Raw genomic sequence first — 12,923 nt, forward strand, 5'->3', positions numbered from 1 at the left:
TATTTAAAGTGAAAGCTGTCTAAACTGTTATATCTTGACTTTTTTTTCTTTAGATGTGACAAACGAGCAAATTTTTCTGTACATATTATCTGCTTAGTTACTGTGTGGGAGCAAAATTCTTAATTAAGCAGATTTTTTGCTTCCTAAGTTAGCTCATATTATGAGAAACTGGTATATTTTTGGAAGTAGACAAGCTCTTTTTGCTATTATTTATTGGGTTTACACATTGTATAGCAGAGTGTTGTTCAGCCAAAATATCATATACTAAACTTATAGTTCTGATAATTTAAATTCGCCACGCAGATTTGCAACAAAAATTCAGAAATATGAAATATTCAGCTTAATAAAATCTGAATTATAATACCATATTATAATTCCAGAAGCCGCCATGGTCCAGCACTTCATTCGGGGGAAAAACTTTGATTTGTACCCCCATTTTTAAAGTTAACTATATGCAAGTTGATAGATTTTTAATTGTGCTATGTGAATAACAGTATTCAACAGGATACTGATTATTTTAAAGATTATCTGACACACAAAATACTATCTGCCGTGTCCTGTCAACTTTTGTATTGGCCTCACTTGTGCCACTGGTCCAATATTTTGCTGCTAAATGAAAAATCACCTATTATATACACACATCAAAAAAACTTTTGCATCACCCCAGTTCTCAGAACTCCTGGAGGTAGACGTTGACCGTGGATATTGTATCACAGATACAGTCCTTCACCTGTTAAGAGATGTCACTAAACCCGCCCAAAGGTGTAGACAACCATGCATGAGCAGTGCCAATTACACAGGGGGTCCAACAGCCGATCAGTTCCAGTCATTCCACCAGGAAGTAGGTACACAACACTTGTTGTATTTAGTTCAATCATGCCTAGATGGTCAATACCATGGTTCGATCGCGTCTGCATTGTTACTTCGTGGCAGGAAGGGATCTTCAGCAAGGGAAGTGTCCACGCGTCTCAGAGTGAACCAAAGCGATGTTGTTCGGACATGGAGGAGATACAGAAAGACAGGAACTGTCGATGACATTCCTTGCTCACGCCACCCATGGCTACTACTGCAGTGGATGACCGCTACCTACAGATTATGGCTCGGAGGAGCCCTGACAGCAATGCCACCATGTTGAATAATGCTTTTTGTGCACTCACAGGACGCCATGTTACAACTCAAACTCTGCGCTGTAGGTTGCGCAATGCATAACTTCACTCCAACATCCATGACTAGGTTCACTTCGCAACCACTGCACCATGCAGTGTGGTACAGATGGGCCCAACAACATGCCAAATGGACCGCTCAGTATTGGCATCACATTCCATTCACCAATGAGTGTCACATATGCCTTCAACCAGACAATCGTCGGAGACATGTTTGGAGGCAGCCCGGTCAGGCTGAAACACCTTAGACACACTATCCAGCAAGGTGGAGGTTCCCTGCTGTTTTGGGGTGGCATTATGTGAGGCTGACATATGCCACAGGTGGTCATGGAAGGTGCCCTAATGGCTGTATGACACGTGAATGCCATCCTCGGACTGATGGTGCAACCCAGCAGCATATTGGCGAGGCATTCATCTTCATGGATGGTAATTCGCACCGCCATCGTCCACATATTGTAAATGACTTCCTTCAGGATAACGACATCGATTGAGTAGAGTGGTCAGCATGTTCTTCAGATACGAACCCTATGGGGTAGATTGAAAAGGGCTGTTTATGGACGACGTGACTCGCCAACCACTCTGAGGGATCTAAGCAGAATCGCCGTTGAGGAGTGGGACAATCTGGACCAACAGTGTCTTGATGAACTTGTGGTAGTATGCTACGACGAATACAGGCATGCATCAGCACAAGAGGACGTGCTACTGGGTATTAGAGGTATTGGAGTGTACAGCAATCTGGACCACCGCCTCTGAAGGTCTCGCTGTGTGGTGGTAAAACATGCAATGTGTTGTTTTCATGAGCAATAAAAAGGGTGGAAATTATGTTTATATTGATCTCTCTTCCAATTTTCTGTATGGGTTCTGGAACTCTCGGAACCAAGGTGATGCAAAACTTTTTGTGTGTATTTTTTTCCTCAGAAACAAATTAAGGCCTAAACTCTTATAAGATGTTTGATATTGCAAACATGGAAAGTTCCACATTGCAATATAATACCTAATACTTTATCAAACTGCCACGTATTCCTTATGTATTACTCTCACAATCATCATCATCATCATTTTCTTTTACTTTTTTATTTTTTAGGTAGCTTTCACTCCATGCAGTTGAGACTTTAACCATCAGTGTCATTGAGAAAAATAGAACAGATATTGTGGAAAATGTTAAGACCCAAGATTAAAGATGTCCAGTGGACGATAGGTCAGAACAACTGTGTTTCCTGATGGAACAATTCAGTTCTGTTCATTGTTTTTAGCACAAATGAGAGGCTCACTACGAACCAAGAAACATTTTCTATACTTATAAACAGGATCCAAAATCCAAAGTATGGTAGTTGACTGGCACCAAGAAAATCGACAAAGTCACTGTAGACCCATTGACAACTATATGGACATTACCTGCATACATATAGACATACAGATAAGTTCTCACAAGTAAAAGTCAAAACAATTAACAGGGAAGAGTCTGAGACTCAAAAATGCATGGATATCAAGAAAGGTGTCATACATAGGGCAGGATGAAGCAATTTGGGGAAGACAATAACTAAAATTTATCGACCAATGTTTCTGTGTGCACAATGAAAGTGGTAAATCAATAAAAATTATAATTATTATTTATTTATTACTTTATCCAAACATTTTGCTTTGGGTCATGTTTCATTACAACGTAGAATACAAGTATCACTCATTATGTATAATTAGTTATCATGTTTGGAAGCATGCTTTTAGTATAGAATACGTACTGTACAATGTACTTGTTTTTATGCCACTTAATTTGCCAGGATTGAAATGCATTGATTTATATGTTGTAGGTTGATGTGCAAGAAAAGTTAAAACAGTTGAGTGATCCAGCCATTCTGAAGATGTTACAGGTGTCACTTGCGAAACGCAAGAAAAAAAGAAAATATCAAAAACGGCAGAGAGAAAACTTGCATTTAATTAAGGCCGAAAAACAGGCAGAGAGGCAGAAACTTCACAAAGAAATAGATACATGGATAGAAAATATGCAGGAATCGGTGGAAAAGGCAAAAATGGTAAGTATGCAACATGCACCGCCCTCCTCTGGGACTCCATATGCTGCAGTGGGAGAATATTTCATTTACTTCCTTTGTTTAATTAAACGTATATAACAGTCTGCCCTCATTCTTAGTATCGTGAAGCAGCATAAATATGATAAGTGGCCTTCCACAAATTACGCCGAGGTGACAGAAGTCTAGTGATAGCGATATGCACATATATAGATGGCAGTAGTATGATGTACCCGAGGTGGAAAAGGGCAGTGGGCATTGCAGGTGCAGCTGTTATTTGTACTTTGCTGATTCATGTGAAATGTTTTCCGATGTGATTATGGCCACACGATGGGAATTAATAGATTCTGAAAGTGGGGTTGTTGGAGCTAGACGCATGGGACATTCCATTTTAGACATCATTAGGGAAATCAATATTACAAGAATCACAGTGTGCCGAGAATACCAAATTTCAGTTACTACCTTTCATCACGATCAGTTCATTGCCCGACGACCTTACTAAACAGTGGAGAACAGCAGTATTTGCTTATAGTTGTCACTGCTAATAAACAAGTAGCACTCTGTAAAACAATTGCGAAATTGAATGTGGGACATACAGTGAAGATATCCGTTCGGACAGTGTGGCGAAATTTGGCATTACTAGGATAGGGCACAGACGACACACACAAGAGCCTTTGCTAACAGCAAGTCATCACCTGCGGTGTATCTCCAGGGCTCGTGACCATATTGGTTGGACCCTAGACAACTGGAAAACTGTGGCAAGGGTAGACGAATGCCAGTTTCAGTTGGTAAGAGCTGATGATAGGTGCAACTGTGGCACAGACACGACGAAGATGTGGGCTCAAGTTGTCAACAAGGCAGTGTGCAAGCTGGTAGTGGCTCCATGATGGTGTTAGCTTTTGTTTACATAGAATGGACTGGGTCCTTTGATCCAGCTAAACCGATCTTTGACTGGAAATGGTTAAGTTCAGCTACTTAGACCATTTGCAGCCAAACAACAATGGAATTTTTGCGGATGACAATCCGCCATGCCACAATTGTTTGCAATTGGTTTGAAGAACATTCTGGGCGATTCGAGAGAATGATTTGGCCATCCCCATTGCCGGCATGAATCCTGTCCAACATCTACGGGACATAATCGAGAGGTCATTTCGTTCACAAAATTCGGCACTGGTAACCCTTATGCAATTATGGATGGCTAAAGGGGCAGCATTGCTCAGTATTCCTGCAGGGGCCTGCCAACAACTTGTTGAGTCCATGCCAAGTCAAGTTGCTGCACTACGCCAGCCAAAAGAAGGTCCGACAAGATATTAGGAAGTATCCCATGACTTCTGTCACAGTGCGTGTAAACACATGGCAGGGTGACTCACCTGAAAGTAATGGGGAGTAAGATTGCCCTATCTTGTTTCCCTAACCTCTCCTGAGAGCAGAATATATTCTACAGGTCAAACAAATGAAAAAGCTCTAATAGGATGGGTGCTTATGCAGAAAGCGGTGGCTGCTTCACTTATTGTGTGTCAGAAACTTTACATACCTTGCTTAGTAGTACTGAAACTCATTGTAAATAGCAGACAAGAGAATGTTCTTGAAAAATATCCTACTCCTAAATTGAAGAACATTTATAGTACAATTTTGAATATCTGAAATTTTTAAATGCATAGAAGTTTTGGCTGTCCAGCATACACCTGTTACACTTTGTGTCACTAGCTTCTATTATCAAAGAAAGCTACAATGAAATACAGGGTGTCTCAGAAAGAATGACCTGATTTCAAAACTCCTTATTTATTGATAAAAACATATTACGAACGTGGAATAAATTGCAAAATATAAAATCTGAGTTTCAGCAATGCTGTTAAAAGTGCTGTGCCTACCAGCAGCAGCACGAACATAATCTACATGATAGCTAAATTTGTCATAAATTTTACTCAATGTATCTGCATATATATCACAAGTTAAAGGGAGAGAGGAACACATTTCCCTTCATCCATCTCAGAGTCCTGTCTGCCCCACCCGGCATTGAAGCAGTGTGTCATTAAGAAACTAACATATGTTGTGCAAGTCTGATGGAGCTCCATGCTGTCAGAAAATTAAGTCATTGGAGTCATCCTGAAGTTGTGGGAAAAGCCAGTTCTGCAGCATTTAAAGATAGCTTATTCCAGTCACTGGGTTTTGCTCAAAAACAAGAGATTGTACTCTTTTTCATGAGAAATGGCACAAAAAAATTCACTTTCAGTGTGTTTCTTAAAGCACGATAATGTCATGAATGTTTTGGAATCTTCATATGAACAACTTGTCTGTTTACTTTATCATTAATGTGAAATATTGCTTCATCACCGAAAATTAATTATAGTAAACATATTGCCTTCCATCTCCTCTAGCAGAGCGTTGCTGAAATCAGCCATCCTGAAAGACTTTCGCCAATTGTAGTCTGTATGGGTTGTAGACCAAATGATGCTTTAACACTTTCCAGGTGGTCGTATGAGGCATTGACAGTTCTTTACATGCGCAGTGACTAGACTTGCGTGGACTCCACTGTTGGCCAAACTCTTTCCACCGTGTCATCAGAACTGCGAGATCAGCCTGGGTCTCTTACCTTTGCACAAGCATCCTCTCTCTTCATATTGGCGATACCAATGATGAATATTCCTGGTGCAGGCAGATTGTTGCCAAAATGCCGACGAAAAGTGCTCTGGACTGATATCACTGACACACACTTTATAAATTGCACCACACAAAACACTTCTGTCGAGCGGATGCCATCTTACTTCTGACTGATAACAAACTGAGAAGACCTCTAATGAGTGACATTTAATGGCGATTCTCTGAAACTACAGGCCACACATGTTCCATCAACACAATACTCATTAGCACATCCCGTTTTTTGTATTTATTATTGTCCAAAATAAAGTCATTCTTTTTAAATTACGCTATACTAATTGTGGTTATCAGCTATGCTTGCAAAGTGTATGTTATATACCTAGTAGAGAATTAGCATTTTCTGATTATCATTGTTCCAAGATTTGTTTTCATCAGTATTATTCAACGTGTAAAATGGTACCACCTTTTATTCAAAATATGTAATACGACAGTTTATGTGACACAGTATACTTTATGAGAAAAGGAGTACTTCATCTTCTTTGTCATCATTTAAGCATTGTTCCGGGTTTATCATGACATCTCAGTTACAACTGCAATATGTAAATGAATTGCTGAACAACTGCTTGTTGTTCTTGGATGTATTAATTTATTTTACAAATTTCTTTGAATAAATAGATGTTAAGTTTTGGTAGGGCTGTGACTGGGAATGAATACTTCTACTTTGTTAATTTGGCCAGATGACAAATGAAGTTTGATGGTTATTGCACACTATTCAAAGTTGATTACATAGTTTTTTCCTCTATTTTTATCACCAAAACCATTCCTCAGTTCTTGTGTGGGTGATTCAAAGTAATTTGTTTTAGAATGAATTGGTTTTACTTTGCAGCTAGTAAAACTTACTTATTTTTTAAAAAATTTTATTCAAATTTCTGTTCTACCAGACCTGCAGCATCCATCAGGTCAAGGAAAGTTACATTTTTCTTATTTTTTGATACCTTTGCTGGAACACGTGGTAATGGCAAAACTTCGAAACACTCTTCAAATAACTTGCCTTACTAAGAGTAAATGAATAGTGCAGCAGAAATGTGTAGGGAAAAAAGTTGGTATTCAATACAGTAATCTGATCTCTCAAAGTAGTCTTTCCATTGTTCAGTAACCTTACATCATGGAGCATGAGCACAGCTTCATTCTTTTCATGTGTAGTACGGTGACATATTTGGTCACCTTGTCTCTGATCTTAGCTATTAAAAAAAAACTGTTTGCTCTTTTTGCCTCTAGTTTACCCATAGGTTTCATTCCAAGCAGTTGTCTTAGACATTTCTACATCTTTGTTGACAGTTTTATAAAGTTATTCATCTGTAGCTAATCCAGTTTCCTCCTACCTCTTCTTTGCACTTCATTTCATTTTTACAGCATGTAGCACTTGGTTTTTTTTTTCTACAAACCCTGACATTTTTCCCAACATTTCTTCAGCTGCTCTTTCAGTTGCATCTCTGTTGCCATTATTGGTTATATTTCTGGTATATTCATACTACAGCACTAAGAATAATGTAAGAAAAGATAGATTGCCAGTTTTTGTAAAGAAGACATGTTAAGTTGCAGACAGGCACAATTAAGACACCTACACAAAGCTTTCGGACACAGCTTTCATCAGCTAATGAGAAGAAGAGAAACCCACACCAGTCATACATACATCCAAGCATGCACACAGGAACACCAACTCTGGCAGCAACTACCATATGAGTAGGCAGCAGCAATCTGGAAGATATATTCTACAGGGAGCCACATTTCTGACCGGAAAGTAGACCTAGTTAGTGAATTAAAGATGCTCCGAAGATTTCAAAGTCGATTTTCTCCAGAATTTCTAGAGTATCAGCAAACTGCTTCTGGAGATTGATATTTGAGTTCTGGACTTCACATACTGTAAATATTTTTAAAAAATTACCAACATCCAAATGCTATATGCTCTCTTTGTAAGCCCAAATTTCACGCAGTCCATTTTTACATGTAGTGGAATCAGACTGGACGACATCCCAAGAAAAATTATAAAATAATTTAGAAAGTGCCAAATAAGGGTCACACAAATGCACAGTACGCAGATCTTCCTCCTTTGTCAACATAGTCACTTTTTCTTCCTCTTCCTATCATTGATTGGTGTTTAATGTGCCCATCCTGATTTGTGCTAGCTTATTTAGCGATGCCCTCACTTGACTATGTAGCCTTTGCTCATTTGCCCCAGAGAACAGAGTCTTCCTGTGTGTTGCCTCTGGGAAATTCCTAGTACTAAAGAGCTTTTTTACTGCCAAAAGTCCTTCCTGACACCAACTCTGCTCCTTCATCTGTGCTTTGGGCTGGCAACAGTACTGCTGTCATACTCAGTTGGTACTGCATGTAGAGTTTTCAATCCAAACACCAATCTTCCCATTAAGTGTATGATAAAAATTAGGTGCAGTTGTCACTATTTCTTTTATTGACAGATGAGAGAGAATAATTTTTGCTTTCATGAGTTAAGTCCTTAATTGAATCCCCAATTATTTGTCTCTTGAAAAGGAACTGAAAACAAAATCTATGCGTATCCACTACTTTGTCATCTAAAACAAAAATTCTGTTCCCTTTTTCAGGTATAAGTTACTGTATGACTTACATACCCCATCAGAAATGTAGCTACTGTAATATTGTTGTTGTTTGCAACAACACAGTCTCATGAATGGAAAGTGTCATCAAGTCGTCATAAATTAGTATGTTGATTGCAAAATATGAACTCTGGTCCTCTGTTAGATATAAAGACTGCTTTCTTCACCACTGAAAGGTTACTGACAATTATAACCCCACAATTATACACGATACTAGTAGTCAAATGAAGATGTTCAGTTTATTATTCTTTTTGTTGTTATTGGTCCCTTTTTGTGCTAGGCATTGTACTGCATGTAGTTGTTTTGCCACCCAGTGGATGTCTCTAGTTCACAGAGAACTGATGATTAGCAGATGTGCCAGGAGATTCAGTTTGCCACACATACACATGAAACGTGTGTGTAACACAGGTTACTTCTGAATAGATCCAAAAAAAACACAGTAAGCAAAATCTAATATTTGTTTTGTAATCAAAAATGATTTTAACACAATGTACACTCCTGGAAATTGAAATAAGAACACCGTGAATTCATTGTCCCAGGAAGGGGAAACTTTGACACATTCCTGGGGTCAGATACATCACATGATCACACTGACAGAACCACAGGCACATAGACACAGGCAACAGAGCATGCACAATGTCGGCACTAGTACAGTGTATATCCACCTTTCGCAGCAATGCAGGCTGCTATTCTCCCATGGAGACGATCGTAGAGATGCTGGATGTAGTCCTGTGGAACGGCTTGTCATGCCATCTGATACAATTCGGTGTTTCAGCCAGGTGAATCTTGTGTACCCTCGAAGTGGTCGGGAGTTTCCTATTGACTGTCATGTACCAAGTTGAGCGCACTGTAGATGGGTCGTGAATGTTCTCCCAGACTTGTTTCCAGTTATAACCTTTATATTTCTCCTCTACAATATTGCTTGGTTTACTTTCCGTCATTTTGGCGTAAATTGCTTTGACTTTGTGTCGGTCTGCCTCTGGAATTCTTCTTTAGTTCTAGGATGAAATACTTTAAGTGACAGAACAAATTCAGAATGTGTTTTACATCTACAGGTGGGTTCATATTGGGAGGCACTATTTCATTTAAAATCTGAGCCGTCAGTGTGTTAGGTGATCTGTGCCACTGTTTGTATGTTTGACTAATATACAAGGCGCATTTCTTGTGAGAATAACATTTCATCGCTTTTATTAGAGCTGTCTTTGCACATTTTATCCACCACCAGAAAGCCGAATTGTACAGTGTAAATTTCCTTTCACAACCTACCCATGTGTTTTGGAAGACGGCGTGGCACCCTGGATGTGATAAATGGGTAACATTCAGTTTCCACGGGCCTCTTGCTCTACATGTACCCTGTTCTTCCATGTTTATGGTACATATATATGCTACATGGTCAGAGAATATAAGTGGCCATCTCTCCGCTTGCAAAGTATTGTTCCGTAAATTGGAAGTTGCATAAATTCTGTCAATTCTGCTGGCAGGTTGGCTGGTGACGTGGGTAAAACCGGGTGTGTTCAAGTTCCCACGTGTCGAGTAGGTTTAATTCTCTAACAATGTCCAGAAGTTCTATGGAAGTGTTAAAATTTGGCGTTTGGTCTTTTGGTTTTAGTACACAGTTGAAATCATCTACAAATATTACTTGGCCTGTGCGGGTTGTAAAAAGGGGCACTATCTCCTCTTTAAAAAAGTCCGATCTCTGGCGCTTTTTTCCCGTTCCAGAAGGGGCATAAACATTTATAAATCTGGTGTTGTGGATCTTCGAATACACTGTGCACGGACATGTGCTGTAGATCCACATCCTGAGCGTGTCCGTGGTTGCCCATCATAAATTACTATGGCCCTGTATCCACATACAATGACTTAAGATGGAATATGCATCAGCAACTCGATTTTCACTTGCCGCACACCGTGTAATACTGGGAATATATGTTGACCTGACTATTTCTCAGCAACGTTGCTTACTACCGAACCATATTCACGTAGTTCGGCGTTAATCGGCTAGGCAGTTATTTCGAAAGGCAGTTCAAATTTCTAATGGTTCGCAACCCCAGGACTGCCTGCGTTACCCATCAGAGCTACCCAAGCATTACTCACGCCCCGTCCTCACAGCTTTACTTCTGCCAGTATCTCGTCTCCTACCTTCCAAACTTTACAGAAAGGATACTGCGGAGACATGGCTTAGCCACAGCCTGGGGGATGTTCAGGAGTGCTAGTTCTGCAATGTTTGCAGGAGAGCTTCTGTAAAGTTTGGAAGGTAGGAGACGAGGTACTGGCAGAAGTAAAGCTGTGAGGACGGGGCATCAGTCGTGTTTGGGTAGCTCAGTTGGTAGAGCACTTGCGCGCGAAAGGCAAAGGTCCCGAGTTCGAGTCTCGGTCCGGCACATAGTTTTAATCTGCCAGGAAGTTTCAGTTTGAAGCATGATCAATCGATGCTGCGGTTTTCTGAAAGCAACTGGCAAGACTCTAGACTCGCTTCCGGGATGTTGGCGAATCAGTTCCTCTTTCCCAGCAGACAGATTGAGGTTTTCCATGATTTCCGCCAGTCCCCGTTTCCTAACGACCTCCTTGTCAACGGGACATTTGAACTTAATCTTCCAAGTTTGCTTCCGATATCGCCGTTGCTAAGATGCCATGTGCAACTACAGCGGCCGTGCTCTCAGACTGCAAGGTCTAATTCTTGCTTGTGGTTTACGAAGAATCTGAAAAGGGAACATTATAAGACTCATTGCCACATTTCATTCCTTACACCTTACAAATTATGTTAATCAGAGCCTTAAGAACGTCAATGAACCTTTAAACATGTACGTGGTTTCTTTTATGCTAGCCCAACTTGTTGGATTTCTTGCCATTAGTGACACCTCTGAATACACACGGAAACAGGTGCACTGATAAGCTAACACAATATGACCACTGCCAAGAGCGACATTGAATACCTCCTTGTGGCGTTGCGAGCATGTAACGCTGTAACAAAAGTATGTAATCGGAGAAAACCCAGGTGGGGGATCACCCCAGCAAAAGGAGAAACCCATTGAGATAAGCTACTTTGACAAAGGAAGATTATTATTATGCAGAGCGTGTGGTCGAGTATGTACAGTAGTGCAGCCCCTCCTCACGTTCCTTTCCCTATGCCAACTAGCCACGATACATAATACCAGCCAGCCTAACCGGTACGAGATAGATGTGGGCGCTGTCATTGCTCGCAGTGTCACGCAGAACGTCTCTTGACTCCTCGCCTTCTCGTGAGCGGCTAAACTACCTGCAACACTCGTATGTTGTGCCCTGTTGCAGATCTGTCCCCTTGGCCAATGTCCGCGCACAGTAACACCCAAAAGTCTACTTCATATTTCCAGATTTTTATCATTCAATTCCATTGTCGTTTGTTGACATAGGAACATGCGGAAAATGAATTTATTTTTGTATACCAGTGTGTGATAATTTGCACGACATATTTTTCCTCATTTATGACTCATCATATATATATATATACACACACACTCCTGGAAATTGAAATAAGAACACCGTGAATTCATTGTCCCAGGAAGGGGAAACTTTATTGACACATTCCTGGGGTCAGATACATCACACGATCACCCTGACAGAACCACAGGCACATAGACACAGGCAACAGAGCATGCACAATGTCGGCACTAGTACAGTGTATATCCACCTTTCGCAGCAATGCAGGCTGCTATTCTCCCATGGAGACGATCGTAGAGATGCTGGATGTAGTCCTGTGGAACGGCTTGCCATGCCATTTCCACCTGGCGCCACAGTTGGACCAGCGTTCGTGCTGGACGTGCAGACCGCGTGAGACGACGCTTCATCCAGTCCCAAACATGCTCAATGGGGGACAGATCCGGAGATCTTGCTGGCCAGGGTAGTTGACTTACACCTTCTAGAGCACGTTGGGTGGTGTGCATTGTCCTGTTGGAACAGCAAGTTCCCTTGCCGGTCTAGGAATGGGTTCGATGACGGTTTGGATGTACCGTGCACTATTCACTGTCCCCTCGATGATCACCAGAGGTGTACGGCCAGTGTAGGAGATCGCTCCCCACACCATGATGCCGGGTGTTGGCCCTGTGTGCCTCGGTCGTATGCAGTCCTGATTGTGGCGCTCGCCTGCACGGCGCCAAACACGCATACGACCATCATTGGCACCAAGGCAGAAGCGACTCTCATCGCTGAAGACTACACGTCTCCATTCGTCCCTCCATTCACGCCTGTCGCGACACCACTGGAGGCGGGTTGCACGATGTTGGGGCGTGAGCGGAAGACGGCCTAACGGTGTGCGGGACCGTAGCCCAGCTTCATGGAGACGGTTGCGAATGGTCCTCGCCGATACCCCAGGAGCAACAGTGTCCCTAATTTGTTGGGAAGTGGCGGTGCGGTCCCCTACGGCACTGCGTAGGATCCTACGGTCTTGGCGTGCATCCGTGCGTCGCTGCGGTCCGGTCCCAGGTCGACGGGCACATGCACCTTCCGCCGACCACTGGCGACAACATCGA

At 41.5% G+C, this 12,923-nt stretch overlaps 1 protein-coding gene across 2 annotated transcripts in view; it reads left to right on the forward strand.

The window, feature by feature from the left end:
- Positions 1-12,923, forward strand: part of LOC126281362 (programmed cell death protein 7-like) — a 45,993-nt gene that overhangs the window by 28,178 nt on the left and 4,892 nt on the right. For both annotated transcript variants that reach the window (XM_049980275.1, XM_049980276.1), the window contains one exon: positions 2,972-3,193. In XM_049980275.1, the coding sequence (XP_049836232.1) occupies positions 2,972-3,193 (222 nt within the window). The remainder of the gene's footprint in view (positions 1-2,971; positions 3,194-12,923) is intronic.

Source organism: Schistocerca gregaria, chromosome 7, assembly GCF_023897955.1.
Source record: "Schistocerca gregaria isolate iqSchGreg1 chromosome 7, iqSchGreg1.2, whole genome shotgun sequence".
Taxonomy (NCBI): domain Eukaryota; kingdom Metazoa; phylum Arthropoda; class Insecta; order Orthoptera; family Acrididae; genus Schistocerca; species Schistocerca gregaria.